The following is a 16,151-nucleotide window of genomic DNA, read 5'->3' on the forward strand; positions in this document are numbered from 1 at the left end:
TAATCATATTTTTTATCAGTTTTTTTTTTAAGGTGGTCTAATTTTGTGACTAATTTTGCATTTTCCTCAAAAAATAACTACACATGCACTGGTAACAAAAGTTACTAAGGGGCAAGGAATCCAATTACTTCACTGAAATTTCAGTGATTCAAGACAAGTCTTGTCTTGAATCAAAGTGGTTCATTATATATGTTAAGAAATTATGTACCGGTACATTCTCTACCTCTTTTCTTATCATATCGCTACGGTCTTGAGCTGAAATTCCAGTGTAGTAACAGTAACTTTTGTTACCAGTGTTATTATTTTTGTAGAAAAATGCAAAAATAGTCACAAATTCATCAAGCGGTGTAGTCATAAATCTAATGATAGGCCCTATAGGCCTAGTGTAGCTGTAGCTAGCTGGGATGGGATGGAAAAGACCATGAGTTGAAAATGTTCACCTTTCATATTGAAGATAGATAATGCATTTTCCCCCAAAAGACATTTGTTTGGTGTTGGAAAAAACATATAGGCCTATCTTCGAAAGTCAAAATTTTTATTTCATAATGATGGTCTACTTTTCATCCCGGCTATAGGCCTACATTCGTTGGTTCCATCTTGTTTCTACAGATTGCTACGAACTGATGTGCATATCCCTGGGATTCAAAGTTTTGAGGTAAGTTTTGCTCATTTTTAGACTTAAATCACTAAGATTGAAAAAAAAAAAAAGAATGATTAGTGAATGATTAGGTTTGCAAAAGTGAAATTTGCAGTTGCATTCGAGTTTTTATCACGAAAAGCTTTGCAACTCGGTAATCAAGCATTCGACAAATTTTGAAACTGGGACTGACCCTGCCCACCCCTTTTGGGACCGTAATTTTTGCCGCCCCCACCCATTACGTTCCCAAACTTTTATGACCCCTATCCCCCATGTATTTCTGAACACTCCGTATAAGGACTAATAAGGTCATGTATCGTCAAGTTTTATAGCCCCGGAGTTTAGCCTACGTGGAAACCTGAGGTAGGCCTAAAAGTAAAGGTAGAAAGACTCAACTGAGTGACTCAAAGAATGTCTTGAAGGAAGCCTGAACTTAAAAAATAGACTCAAAAACCGTCGACTCGAAAATGAATGTAAATAAATAAATAAATAAGTAAATAAGTAAATAAGTAAATAAATAAATAAATAAATAAATAAATAAATAAATAAATAAATAAATAAATAAATACGGTAAATAAATAAATAAATAAATAACTCAAAGAACGAAAGAAAGAAAGAAAGAACTTCAAGAAAGAAAGAAAGAAAGAAAGAAAGAAAGAAAGAAAGAATTATGAAAGCAAGAAATAAAGAAAGAGAACTTTAAAGAAACAGGGTTGTGTGAGAGTAGACTATACTTTATCAAGAGAGTAATCAAAGATAAAGGAATCAAAGAAAACAAAAAAGTAAGAAAAACGCAAACTAAAAGAGGAGTAGCCTATCATCATGGGGGGCTAGTTTTGAAAAAGTGGACGGGGTTGACGGGTATTGAAAAGGTTATAGGGGCCTATCATAGGCCCTAGGGCCCGGGCCTAGGGCCTACCGTAAAATGGGGTAACTTCGGTCAGCGGGGTAACTTTGGTCGGTCAAATATATTTTTTGTAATGGTCATATTTTCATACAGCAATATTGTTTTTAGTCATAGGCCTATTTGGTGTTAATTTGTTGAGACATATATTTGGAAGAAATAATAGTCGATTATGTCCAATATCCTCAAAATTTATGAAAAAATCAGGATTTTTGACCAAAAATGAGCATTTTTTTACATTTTTTTTTCAGAAAAAAAAAATCGATATTTGTGAGCCAAGATGTGTGCTTATGATTAATTGTACAAGGGGTCAAATGTCACAAAAAACAACAATTTGCCCATATACAGCGAAGATCAATTTTTCTGATTTTTTTCCTTCATGGAATGTATACTCTGACCAAAGTTGCCCGGGGTAATAGCCCCCCTCCCCCCCCATCGAAAAACTTTTCTTGGCCTCTTCACTATCGAAATGCAATATTTGTCTATTGCCCATCTCTACTTTTTAATCCCAATTAACATGGTTAAAAGGTCGAAGTTGATAGTTATAATCTGGATTAATGAAGGTCATAGTAAGTTCATAGTTCACAGAAATTACATGACCGGCGAAAGAAGTTTGCAAAACTGCATGAAGTGTGAAAGAAAGTCTTGTTTTCTCTAAAGTAAACTTCTCCAAGATGTCTGGCGATCAACCACAACCCTCTCCACAACCCTACCAGACTCACCAGGTGGACCCCAGACATACCCAGGGCGTGGTGGGCAGCAAGAACCAGCGCAATACCGGTACACTGAAAGCGAATTACAGGCAATGAAAGAATGCCGATCGGAAAGCTTTTGGTACCGATCGCTTCCACTTATGGTTAGTGGTGCTTTACTAACTAAATACTTGATAAACCGTGGGGTTCTAACAGTACGATACGGCTCTCTACCGAAGATGATAGCTGGTGGCGCAATTGGATACTTTGCAGGCATTTTCTCGTATGTAAATAAGTGTAATGAAAAGATTATGAAACTGGAAAACTCGCCATTGGCCGACATGCTTCGTCAAAGAAAGTCTGGCGTGCGCACACCCATGCCAATGCCAGCACCAGGGTCCAGTATTCCCCACCCCCAGTAGGGGGAGTTTACAACGCAGATCCTAGTAGTGAATTTGGTGGTGTTCAAGTAAGTGGTTATCAGTCGGATGACGCTCACGTTAACATGGACATTGATACCAGCAATGTGAAAAGAATAGATGACTACCAAGAACTACCTCAAGAAGAACAAACTGAGCAAGCCAAAGCAGAAATGACTACCACATATCAAGAGCTACGTAGTAAGAACAGGTCACAAAGGCCGATATATCAATCTCAGTATGCTCCGCAGCAACCATCTCAGCAAGGTCAGCCTGGAAGCTATCAATGGCAACCTCAACAAAGCAGTCCTCCAGCAAGAAGCCCACCACAGAGGAAGTCTCAAGATGATGATGAGTTCTCACTAGGAAGAAAATCACGCAAGAATAAATATGGAGATGATTGGGAATAATTTGCACAAACTTTTTTAGTTGAAGATTTGCTATGATTTAATTTTAATTGATGCTGTTAAAAAGTTGTATAAACTCATGTAACTTTGAAAAACAAAATGAAACATACATGTAAATGTCAGTCAGAAAATACACAAAGTCCTTTTGCCATCTAGTATCTCATATCATGGCATCGGCAAGTAGGGCCCGGGGCAAGAAACAAAATTGGAAAATTGGTGATGTGCAGCCACATTGAATCTCATGTTCAACCCCACCTTGCCCAATGACCCAGATTTGCTGTCACCAAGCTTCAAGTGACCCCCAGTTTAAATAGTTCTGAATAGTGAGGAACACCCCACCTTCGCGTCCCTTATCATATGGGTGTCTATCGTGCTACGGTGGGGAATGCTTACGTACATTTCCCCGATAGCGAGTCCGTTCCACACAAATTCATTGGGTGCGACAACAAAACTCGCGCGCAGTGCGCTGTGTCATGTTGGCTCCCGAATCTCCTAGCATGTTGTGCAGATAGACTTACTGGGGACCATCACGATCTTCCGCTACGTGTTTCAGGAGTACTTATTGTCCAACTTAGTGAAGAGCAAGCAGTATTCCGTTTAAAAAATGTCAATATGATAACAGTCAATGTCTGTGCTGACGAAACTAAGTTGGACGTGGACAACTAGTTCTGAAGAAGTTATCAGCTCTTACTAGATGAAGTGCTTCTCATTTCAATGTGTGTATGGTACCGGTGTTCTGAAATTCTGAATATAATTTACAATACCTGGAGTGTAAAACAACATTGTATTTTCAGATTTGGAATTGTAGGTCTTACACTGTACATGTACCGTTGGCCTATATTACAAGTAAAAAGCCTTGATGATATTACCGTAACCACTCGGGTATAAGCCCACCCCCTAGATGGCAGATTTCGCTTCAAAAATGGGGGGTGGGCTTATAACCGGGGAAGGGCTAGTGCTTGAATTTAAAAATAAGAACAATCATCCCCCATTTGTACATGTATATGCCCAATGTACCAGTAATTTATATCATTTTAATATGTCAATTTCTTAAAATTACAAGTGTGGAATGTTAATTATCAACTGATATATTTTCATATTTGTTCTTAAATATGAGAGCCAAGTATTGATTTGATTTTAAGAACTTGACCAAAATTTAGTACTGGGCTTATACCTGAGTGCACCCTTGTTCCCAGAATGTTTTGAAAAATAGGGGGTGGGCTTATAGCCAAAGGTGGGCTTATACCCGTAATAATATAATAATAAAGCTTTATCACTTTGTAATGCAAGGGCATTATGAATGAGAAGACATCACTTATCTGCACAAGACTAAGTGCAATCTATTACTGTTTTGCTTGCAATGCTAACTCTTTTGAACCTGTTTTGAACACAATGTATTCTACAGAAAGTAGCCCTTGTGTGCAATATTTTGGCATTTTGGTATATGGGGCTATTCATGAAATTTCCCATTATGTGTATCACTGTCAGTCAGTGTACATTTAAATATTTATAATTGTCAAGTATTGACTAAATGTTGTACATGTAAGTACTGTAACCACACAGTATACTTTTTAAAGCAAATAAGCCTACCCTTAGTTTTCATTCCATAGAGGAAACAAGGGTGCACTATAAAAGAAGAAAAGGTTTTTTTTAGATCAAAAAAACTGATACCTAGAAATATTTCAAATCCTATCAGGAATCTTGATCAGTCTGGTGTTTCTAATTCTACATGTTTGTAGATGCGTGTACATGTAGAAACATCAGAGTGATCAAGATTCCTGCTATGAATTGAAATATTTCTGAGTGAGTATCAGTTTTTGATCTGAAAAATAGCCTAACCTTTTCTACTTCATTTAAGGCGGTACTACACCCCTGTCCAATTTTGTGCCTATTTTTGCATTTTTCTCAAAAATTATAGCGCATTGGTGACAAGTAAGATATGTATATTATAGGGGCAAGGACGACAACTACTGCACTGGAAATTTTATTTCGGCACAGACAGCAGTTGTGGAGTTGCAGTCAAAAATGAGGGAAAACCAGTATTTGATCAATAAATCAATAACTACTTGCCTTGAGTTGCTGAATTTTCAGAGCAATAGTTGTAGTACTTGCCCCTACAACATGCATATCTTAATTGTCACCAATGCGCTGCAATTTTTGAGAAAAATGCAAAAATAGGCACAAAATTGGCCAGGGGTGTAGTACCCCCTTAACTATGAACAATTAATTTGTTTTTTTCAAATCGAAATTTTAAACACCTGTCTGTCTCCTATAAGTCTGTATAATATCTACCTCGAGTCGCACTTTGAAGTTTAGCGTGTTCTGCGTTAGCTTAGCGTTAGTGTCGTTACTTGGTGCGAGTCGTACATACTTGTGCAAAAGTGAAGAGTTAAGGGTGCACTGACTGCACTCCGCTACAAGCTTGGTAGTAATTTTGGCTAATTTTGATGTGATCAAGCAAAATTAGTTGGAAGTCAGAAATATTGATTTTGAGACATCATAGCCAAACAAAGAAAGTATTTCCTATTGTTTTGGGAACTCTTTAAGGGGCTATCATTTTCTTTGGAAGGGGGTCTCAAATTTACAAAAAGTTGGCATCAATAAAATTGCGACCCCCTATTTTGGCAACAAAAATTTTATGACCCCCACCACCGAAAATTGTATTGAAATCAGTCTTTTTGAATGAAATAAACACACTATCTGTGGTCATCTTGTGAATCCCTACATTTTGGTCATCAAATATTTTATGACCCTCCCCTATTTTCTTTCCAAAAAGTTATGATCTCCCAGTATATTTGGGACCCCCTTCCGAAGAAAATGATAGCCCCCTATTGCCCCTAACTGCTCATATCTTATGAACTGGTTGTCCAAATTCAATGGGATTTTCTGCAAAATGTACATAGCTTTGCAAATGCTGTTTTTAATCCTATAAGAAATTGAAAATTGAATATGTCCGACTTCAGACTCATTTTGCTTGATCACACCACAATTAAGTTCTTAAATTAAAAACCAAAAAAAAAACCCAGTAAAAATTGACATTCCATACTGTGTTGCTGGACAAGGAAAACCATGTATTTGTATGTAATTGTAAAGGTCAAATGCTAAACCTCATAATGTGATATGTGGACCCCAATATCAATATCAAAACCTCATAACATTATGTACAGTTTTGGTCAAATTCCTTTTTTGAACTATTGATACAATTACAACTTGTTTCCATGCTAATTATAAACAAATTTATAAGTGTCTGTAAATTGTTTTTATAACAAAAAAACTAACACCATTTGCTACGGATATCCTATTAGTATTAATTTTAAACAGTTTTCTGTATCTTACGTAAAAATAACAAATTGTTATGACATGATCTGTTCCATTGAGGCCAAAGGAGGCAAATTTGAAATTGAGATAAATGCAAAAATATGGAGTATTAGGAAATAGGTATCACCAAGTATGCTACACCTTGGGTGTTTCAGTATATGATAGCCTAATATAATAAAGGTAATAATTATAATAGTAGGTCAATTTTCAAAAATGCCTCCTTTTGCCTCTGTGGACCAAATCATATCATATTATATTTTTTTCATTGGGAGCCCATATTTTACGTGAGGTTTTTCATGCCCAGGGACTAAGTAATTAATATAGTCCTAGATGATAGATATTACTGCTTCACTGAGCATGAACATTAATACAAATTAGGAAGATTTACAAAAAAAAAGTACTTGCCCTCCCTGGTTATAGGCCCACCCCCCCCCCCCGGCCCCACCCCAATTTTGGAGTCGGTCAAATCTAGGGTGTGATTTACTTGAGTGGTGACGATAAGTGCCTCATACATGTAGCATCAGAGTTTGATTTTGTGACTGACAATATATTATGTCTGTGTGAAACACTTTTAAAATTGTAACAGGTTTGCTCAGTCACGAATCTGCTCAGTCACAAAAATATTTACTATGAAATACAATTTGCTCAATTTATTGTGGTATACTGTAAAGTGTGACTTATAAAATGCTTAAAATTCACCCTCAAGAATATACATGCGTGGAACTTTGTTTTCATTTTATGGCAGATTGTTACAAATGATTGCTTGCAATAAACAGTACACATGTATCTGTGTATTTGAGAAGATATAAAAGTTACCAAAGGTAAAAAATAAAAGATGCATCAATTGAGTGATTTAACACATATGTGACTCCTCGCCACAACTGAGCCCGGATGTCGCCAGTGCCACTATTGAGATATGCTCCATCGAACTTAACAATAAACAATAGGAAAGAAAGGATTTATTGACTGTTTTATTGATTTTCACTACTTAAATGTCAAGTACTATAGACATGATATACATCATTTTAAAGCTAATTTCAAGCAGAATATTTTGGTTGAATATCTCAAAAATGATGATTGGCTACATCCGGGCTCAGTTGTGGCGAGGAGTCACATATTGTTTGATATGTTGTTCTTTTTAAAGTTAGTTGAAATTGCTTTGGGACTTTGGGGTCTTGACTTTGATTGAATGACGACATTTCAAATGACATTGCACCTCAACTTCAAAAGTTAAAGGTCTGCAATATTTTGGTTCCTTCCCCAATACCAGACTACCCCATGACAAAAGGACATACTGTGTTACTGGCATTTTGATAAATGTGACCCATCACATCAAAACCTACCACTTCGCGGCTGGCTTCATTGGCAGATAACAATGAAAGAAGATGAGAAAATATAAAGAAAATAAAAAGAATTCTGAGCTTGTTTTGCCTCATAAAACATATTTACTGTATCTGATTGCAACAAGTAAGGTGTCATTTTCAAGCCAAAAACAGCAGTTTATCCTAGTGTTTAAATCTCCATTTTCATTTCTGCCGCGAGGTGGTCTGTTTCGATGTGATGGGTCACAAATTGTTGCTGTGTACCATGTATTACCAGTGCTTTTTACATACATACTATCAACCTGTCAGTTTATCCATACTGCTTTTTTTAAAATAAAAAGCAGACAGTTTAAAAAAAAGTTCTGACTGCTTCACATATTTGGTTTTTTCCCTCAAAATCAACAATGTAATCAGTAACCTTTTGCCTTGGAATTGGAAAGGAAGCATGCAGTGATGAGCACTTTTTTACTACCAGCTAGCTTGTCTTCCACAAAAAAATAATTAATACACAATCCAAAATCCAAATGAACAGAAACATGGAATTTGACATTCTCACACATGTGTTATAAACACAGCCAAAAAAGAAAGTCTCCAGTAGTTCCATCCCCATTTAATCAGATTTTGATGAGTTTATGGCAAAATAATTTATATAATAATTTTCTATACACTTTCCTGCAGATTGATACCAAATTTGATATCAAAAGTTTAATCATCATGAGCAAAGGAGCGTTGTTTGGAAATTTGTGCAATTTTAAAATGACAAATTACTGAATTGACCACGCAAAAATCAATGCATGGTATCAGCTTATTATGTGGCCTGAAGCATGCCCGACAGGAATCATTGTACCCTTGCCTGTGCACAATTGAAAGAGCGGGTATTTGATTTGCATTTTGATATGCATGGCCAAACCTTTAACCTGCCGGCCTATTCAGGCGACGTAATTCTTGACACTCACGCTAGCTCTGCTACGTGATACAATTCCCCTATGTCATTTTTAAAATTGAACTAATTTCCAAACAAATGTTTCTATGCTCACGATGATTAAACTTTTGATATCAAATTTGGTATCAATCTTGAAGGAGAGTGTATAGAAAATTATTATATAAATTATTTTGCCATAAACTCATCAGAATCTGATTAAATGAGGATGGAACTACTGGAGACTTTCTTTTTTGGCTGTGTTTATATGCTATTTAATTAGTACTGATTCATTGTGTGTTTACTAGGCTTATAGATTTATAGCTAAAATCAGGGATTCTCAATAGCAGTAAAAACAAATTAGTTTGATCACTGTGGTTTGATCTTTCGATCGACCATCAATGCTTGTTCGATTCCGGGGAGTTGATCCTTATTATTTATGAAATCAATTAATTGACTATTGTTAATTATGATAACATATATGAGTCTAGTATTTATTGATATTGACCAATATAAATTAAGCATTAATTCTCATTAATTAGTTGTTAGCTCATTAATAACAAGCATCGAAGCAGTATTGACGGCTGATCCAAAGATCAAACAAATTTGGTTCTGGTGCCTTAGGTGGGCCGAACCTATGGTGGTTGACCCTGAGCAGCTCTGAAACCATAACAATGCATAGTTGGGCCCCCAAACACAGATCTTTGAAATTTGTTCCCCTCTGTAGCTCATTCATTTATGAGCAATATAATTCAGGAACCCTGGTATAGATAAATATTTTTTTAACTAGTACTACATGTATTTAAAAATACATCTCAATGTATATACAGCTTTAAACCCGCAAACACAAAAAAAAAAAAAAAAAAAAAATTTTCAAAATTTTCCCTGGTACATATTATGTCATATGGTATATATAGCAGAGAAGATGCCTTACCCTTCCCAGAATCCTTTGCAACATGACACATCACCTCACACAACATCAAATGACTCAACTATTCCAGATTCCCTTTGTTCTCATGTTGAGAATAGACATAAAAACATGGGTCAAAAGTCAAGCAATAATCATATTTTTTAAAATCTGGATGTGGGAAGTGCTCTGTTCATTGAGGTACTTTTTGTCACTAGTATAGGCCCATGTTGCACAGGATAGCAAATCAGTACAGAAAATTGAAATGAAAGAAATGCATTGTGGGGAGTGTAAGCTATCTTCTCTGGATAAAAGTCGTGTCAATTTGGGCAAATTTTGGCAGCTTTGGCCACTGAGCCCCTGGGTGCACTCCATAGTTCCCTAGGTGCACTTCCACTCCATTGGTTGAAGATATCTGGGCTTATTGACATTACACAGCTAACTACAGCTTCATTATGAATGGTAAAGAGGTTATAAATAGAATGTTGTTTGATCCTTCATGTAATTATTTCTTGTAAGCTAGTCCTAACTCTAATCCTTGCCCACATTTTGTGTATAATTACATGAAGGAATACCCTAGAATTTTCAAAATGAAATAATGTACAACATTCAAAACTAAGTTAAAAACTACAGGCTTACATAAATATAAAAATAATTCCACAAAATTTGATGATTTATAGTGTAAAGGAGTACACTGGCACCTCAACAGATAATTTCAAAAAATGTTTCCAAAAAGGTTGCACCGAAATTCCTTCCCACAATGCAATAAGTGTTTTGCATAACAATAGATACAGTTCGGAGGTTAGTCAATATTCTTTGTTATGCAATACGCATACTGCATTGTGGGAAGGAATTTTGGTACAAATTTGACTCCCGGTAGAGGACCCTAAATCCGCGTATTACATCACTAATGTGTTTAACTAGTCAAAGAAGTAAAAGGATACCAAATATACTACATGTAACTCTTATTATTTTGTTTACACTGCTTATGGATCATCATGCTGCCACACCTTTCCCTCACCAGTGTGACCCACCTAGTATGCAATTTTATGACTGATTAAATTATAACCCTGTGAATTATATAAATTTGTATAGAATTGTCAACATTTGGTCAATAACTGACACTTTACACCCTGCTTGCCAAAATATCCTTACACTTAACACCCTTTCAACATTCCAAATGTTTTTTGTGGAAGAGCTTACTTGCCATGCTTTTACAATTTGGTGGATAAATAAAAAAAGTTATCCCAAAATTCATGTCCCCTTCTGACCTGTCAAGAATTGGTCCCTCATTTGATTCATCCCCAAGTTTACTGCACATCTTATATAGGATCCACAACTTATAAGTTTCCCCTAACACTTTTTGAAATATATCAAAAAAACTTTACGAAATATTTCAGGTGTGTGTAGCCTTATTTGTTTTACACATGTGGGCCAATTTATCATAGCGTCACACATCATTGCGTCCCGGCATTGTGTTTAGTCACAATGGTTCAGTATGTAAAAAAGGCTGTTTTAAAGTGGCATCTGAGTCCATAGGAGTCAACTCTCAAATAATACAGTATCACATTTTTGTTAATGAAAACCTGTGACTGAATGCAATTATATATGATGCTATAAATTGGTTCACAAATCAAATAAGGCCACACATACCTTGTTACATTTTTACATTTGTAAAATGTTTTTTGATTTAGCTCAAAAAGCATTAGTGGGGGACTTATAAGTTGTGGATCCTATATAGCCCATTGGCCACTTGAGAAATATGCTATACACAATGTGTGACAACAAAGCAAGTGAAAATTATGTGTTTTTGTAACCTGTCAAGTAATTTGCAGTATTCATTCAAGGAAAACTAGCTTTTTCTCAGATCTTACTAACTTGCTTTTCATCTTTTGGTCAAAATTGACTTTCCTTGTTTGGGGAGTGGTTTTGTGCAAGTGTTGTGACGTATGTGTGCACATGTACATGTATGATAGGCCTACTCAACTGCAAATGCCCCATTTGCTGGTCTTGGTGTACAATAGGATCGCGGGTACGATCCATGTCAATTGTCCTCTTGCGACTTGCCATGTGGTATTAGTTTGTGTCCATTCACTTGTGATTCAGATGAACCTGTGAAGTAACAAGAACACAATATGATGATCAGTTGGAATCATAGAAGATTACATCACTGTTCCTTTGCTCAAAAATGTGTTGAATCTCAGAATAGGTACTCAGAATAGTTCCCACACAATATGAGGACCATAAATACAAAAAGATAATGGAACAGCTCAATACCCTATCTCACTCATCTACTAAATTATACTGGGAATTCCAATTCAATGAACGCAGCCTTCAACAGGTCCGACCATGGATACAATGCTAACCAATCACGAATGCGTTGGCATGGTTGGATTCACTTCCGCGTATTACTCACACACAATCGCACACGCGGGCGTACATCGCGCAGTGTACGCAATAAATCGTCACGCTATTGAAAGCTGCGTTCATTCAATTGGAATTCCCACTATAGTGCATTATGTTCATATTCAGCTGGTGAGTTTTAACTGTGATTTTATGACAGCATTTTTATCTTGATGTATCCAATTTGTTCCTTATATGTGCAATATTTTTGTTAATGTTATTTATTAATTACTCTATCAGAGAAGATATCCTACCCTTCCCAAAATTCTCTGCAACATAATATATCACCTCATTTCACCAAATGACACTCCCATTAAAAATGGCGTCAATCCGGCTTCAAATGGGGAGGGGGGGCATTCAACCCGAATTGTCAAAAGGTGGCTGAAAGAACAAAAATGGGTCATTTTGCCGAAAGGTGGGTAGTGGGTGTGGGGGACACTTCCCCCACCCCTCCAGATTGACGCCCATGCCTTGCCCATTACTTTGTACAGGTTCATTGGATGTGTTCTATTCACATTTTCATCACTCTCAACCCATGTTGCACTAGATAGCAAATCAGTACAAGAAATTTAAATGAGAGAAATGTATTGTGGGGAGTGTAAGATATCTTATCTGGTGTTTACTAGCCAGATGACATTGTTACCTTTTGTGGTAAGATTTGACAGCACCTCAAATGATGGGGGTTTGCTTGGATTGAATGGTGGTCTTTCTGGCTCCAGTGATTCCTCCGAGATGATAGTATCTATATCATCATCTTCTGTTGGTTCTCTACAGGACTCTGATCGATGGATAGCTATTGATCAGGAAAAAAAACACCAAGATGTTAAAATTTGTCAAGATTTTTAATATTATGGGGGTCTGTGGGCAACAATGTTGCCATGAATTGGCAAAACTATAGCATCTTTGGGCTGAAATGGTCCATTATAATATCATTGAGAACAAAATACCGGTACCCTGTTGTTTTCTCAATCATGGGGCTTCGCAGGCTTTCTTTGGGAGTAGTTAGCTTTATTTATTTATATAAATGTTTTATAAGGCCAATTACAATTGATTCTTAGTTTCCTGTTTCCCGCCGCGTCCAAAGTAGAGAATTTCAAAATATTTAATTATTTTATTTATATTTTCGATTTTCTCTTTAAAAATAACTTTTAATGACTACCATTTGCTACTTTCTGACTTTGATCATATATCATCTATAATGATGAATAAACATAGAACCTAATTGTACCATTACTTATGTATAAAATCAAACATAGTACTTTAGTAGTAAAATAATTAAATGCATGCTCCTTGTCAAAATGGCTTGATGTAGGTTGCGACCACTTATTTTAAAATAAAGAAAATAAAAGATAATTAATAATTAAAAGTCGCCTCATCCCTGGTTTTCAACCATGAAACAGGAAACTAAGAATTAATTGTGAAGGGCCTAATAATAATAATAATAATAATAATTTCACAAAATGTCCAGACTCATTCTGGTTGGAATACTTCGGATCAGTGCTTGACCAGGGAGGGCCTGCTGCATGCATGCTGATATGCTGTGGGTCATCAGGGATTGTGAAACTTATTGCTGACTCCAATGATCATCCATGGCATACTATGTTCCAATGCATGGCGGCATAGCATCATAGGGGTATGGGGTGGGGTTGGGGATGTTTCACATGCCCCCCCCCTCAATCAATTGCAAAATTTAGAAAATCCCATACGAAAATAGCTGAAAAACGGCTTGTGCCCCCCCCCCAGTTAGACCCGGTGCCCCCCAATCATGGTCGGTGCCCTCCACTGCCATGTTGTGGATTTGGGAGTCTGAAGTCAAATAGAAAATCAGTCCCAAATAGTGTACTAGTGTAACATTATGCCCCTTGCTTATTTGTAGCTCCATCTGCTTCGGATGTAGGTATTTCCCACACCCTGCATTGGATGCCACTTACCATCTCGTACATCAGGTCTGTTGCGTTTCTCCTCCAAAGCCATATTCAATTTTTTTATCACAAATTCTTGAGTTTTTTCATTCAATAACGCCTCCATGAATGCTAAATAAGCTTTTGGTCCGCCATTTTTTTCTAGTTCATCAATTAACTTGTTCACTTTATCTTTGCCAGTTACTTGACTTTCAATAGTTTCTTGTCCTTCAAGACTCAAGACTTGTTGTTGCCTTAGATATGGATAATGTCTGGAGGGGGTTATCGTCTTGCACAAGAAATCTCTGTTCTCATTCAGAACCTGTAGGAATCAAATGAAAATGTATAAACTCTATTGTCTCTGATACCAAATGCAAAATTAGTTTGTATTCAATAATGTACATGCTTTTAAAAATCAAAACAAGCAATGTTATGATTTTACACTCCCCTCATGCATAACCTGTTAGGAGTGATCCAATAATTATATTGTTATAAAGGAGATAGGAAGGTGCAGAAAAATTGTCAGGTGACAGGTGTATTACATATATGTGAGATGTGCGATTTTACATTTTAACATTTTGAAAATAACTTTCAAAGGTCTAGAGTTGTTTTCTTTAAACTTCCGTGGTCGGGGTACGCGCTGGTGAATTGCGATCGCGTAGAAGTGTCAAGGTCGCCTACTACGCACCGTGCCAAAGGCCATTGGGTCACCCGGCTTGTTGTCAAGTGCGTTGATCAGCCAATCAGCGTGATTGTGTATTGCTTTTGCGTTTGAACGCTCGTATACGCGATACGCACAGGCACGACCACGGAAGTTTAAAAAAACCAACTTTACTTTTAATAGAAACACAAATTTCTGAACATTAATTCAGTTTAAAAAAAAGAGAAGAGAAAGGAGAAGAAGAGAAACGCCTGTTTGCACATATTTTGACTAAATTAATCTCATATTTGGCCAAATTTTGGCGCGCTTCGCACGATATATCATGTTATATTTATGTTTCATGATCCTTTAGCTCACCAAGAAATTTGCGCCCCCAGGTTGCTGAAGTTCTGAATACGCGCCTGGAATATATGGCATCCATTTTGAGAATTCACACCCCCCCCCCCACACACCACAACCCCACACACAAATTATGATACATTAAACAGTATAGCGCAGCTTATAGCAACCCCTCCTGCTTTGTTGACATGTATACTGACACACTGTTGGTCATCGATAAAAGAGAATCAATCGACGAATACGAGTATATTCTTATAATTACCCACCTCCATTTGCATGTTGTACAAACGTTCATCAAACTCAAATTTACTACTCCTGTTTGATCCGGCCATGACAGACAAATTTCTACTCTTAATTTCGGAAGCGCAGTTTACAGAAACAGCTGGACAGTGCATACCCCATGGAATACCCGGAAGTTAATGGGAAAATCCCAAATGACTCACAAATTGTCTCGTTACAATTTAGAGGGCGCTATACGACTTTACGACAACAGCCCTGGACAACAGCATCATAACAGCAGCAGTATATGAAGAGCTTATTTCCAAACCGTGTTAAGTCCACCCACCTTCAAAATTGAGATTTTGATGAAAATGGGTAGTGAGTAACTAGGGCTATCCAGCAATGTGTTTGGTTTTTCCCAAAATTAGTCAAGTTCCGAAATATTGACACACAAAGTATCGATTTTTTTCCAATGCAGTTTTGTAGCAAACTGTGCACAGTGCACAGTGTCGACTTCCTATTCGATAAATATAAATTTAATACTCCGTTGGTGAGCGACGGGCGACTGGTATTTCACCGAACGCAAGAAAAGGAGTTCTATCTGATTGGCTAGCATAGCAATCGATCGCTTAGGTCGCTTAGTAGTCAACTATAAACTCAAAACTGAGCATCGTATTCAATTCGATTGAAATCGATATTCTATTATTGCCGTAGATAAAGAGAGTAATAGTGTGTCAATAATGTACATTGTATTGCAGCTGGATTTTACATGCATTCTTTTATATAAATTTTTTCTCAAAGAGTTGAATATGATCAAAATTTTTACTCAGGATTTCAAATTTTTTACCCGCAAATTGCAGTTAAACATATCCACAGCAAAATACCGGTCCTCACTAATTAGTGTATTTAATTTCCAGTTAGTGTATTTAAGATAAAACCTGACAACAAATAAATTTTCTTGCAATAGAAATATCATATGGGATACTGATATGGTAGGCCGCAACCGCCACAACGGAGCTGGATATACGCGTAGCTGACTTTTTGCTCCGTGGAGCCAAATTGACCAATCATGATCATGTTAGAGTTTTTCATTACTCGGAGGT

The 16,151-nt window shown here is 36.7% G+C and overlaps 2 protein-coding genes across 2 annotated transcripts; one reads left to right on the forward strand and one right to left on the reverse strand.

The window, feature by feature from the left end:
• Nucleotides 1-2,537: 2,537 nt before the first annotated feature.
• On the forward strand, nt 2,538-7,229 carry LOC140137958 (uncharacterized; the record flags this gene model as incomplete). Its single annotated transcript, XM_072159773.1, has 1 exon — nt 2,538-7,229. A coding segment is annotated over one exon (525 nt), but the record flags the coding sequence as incomplete, so codon positions are not given.
• Nucleotides 7,230-8,883: 1,654 nt separating this feature from the next.
• On the reverse strand, nt 8,884-15,242 carry LOC140137950 (uncharacterized). The gene is made up of 4 exons (XM_072159760.1): nt 15,096-15,242; nt 13,860-14,151; nt 12,572-12,721; nt 8,884-11,637 (listed from the first exon to the last, which is right to left on the reverse strand). Exons 1-4 carry the CDS (start codon nt 15,222-15,224, stop codon nt 11,570-11,572), a joined length of 639 nt encoding a protein of 212 aa, XP_072015861.1. The 5' UTR covers nt 15,225-15,242; the 3' UTR covers nt 8,884-11,569.
• Between the last annotated feature and the right edge of the window lie 909 nt (nt 15,243-16,151).

This window comes from Amphiura filiformis, chromosome 17 (assembly GCF_039555335.1).
Source record: "Amphiura filiformis chromosome 17, Afil_fr2py, whole genome shotgun sequence".
NCBI lineage: Eukaryota > Metazoa > Echinodermata > Ophiuroidea > Amphilepidida > Amphiuridae > Amphiura > Amphiura filiformis.

Coding starts and splice junctions, on each gene's coding strand:
- LOC140137950 (XM_072159760.1), bottom strand. CDS start 15,224: ATGCACTGTCCAGCTGTTTCTGTAAACTGCGCTTCCGAAATTAAGAGT. Junction 14,152..15,095: donor TGTACAACATGCAAATGGAG/GTGGGTAATTAT, acceptor TGATTCCTACAG/GTTCTGAATGAGAACAGAGA. Junction 11,638..12,571: donor GTCAAATCTTACCACAAAAG/GTAACAATGTCA, acceptor GTTACTTCACAG/GTTCATCTGAATCACAAGTG.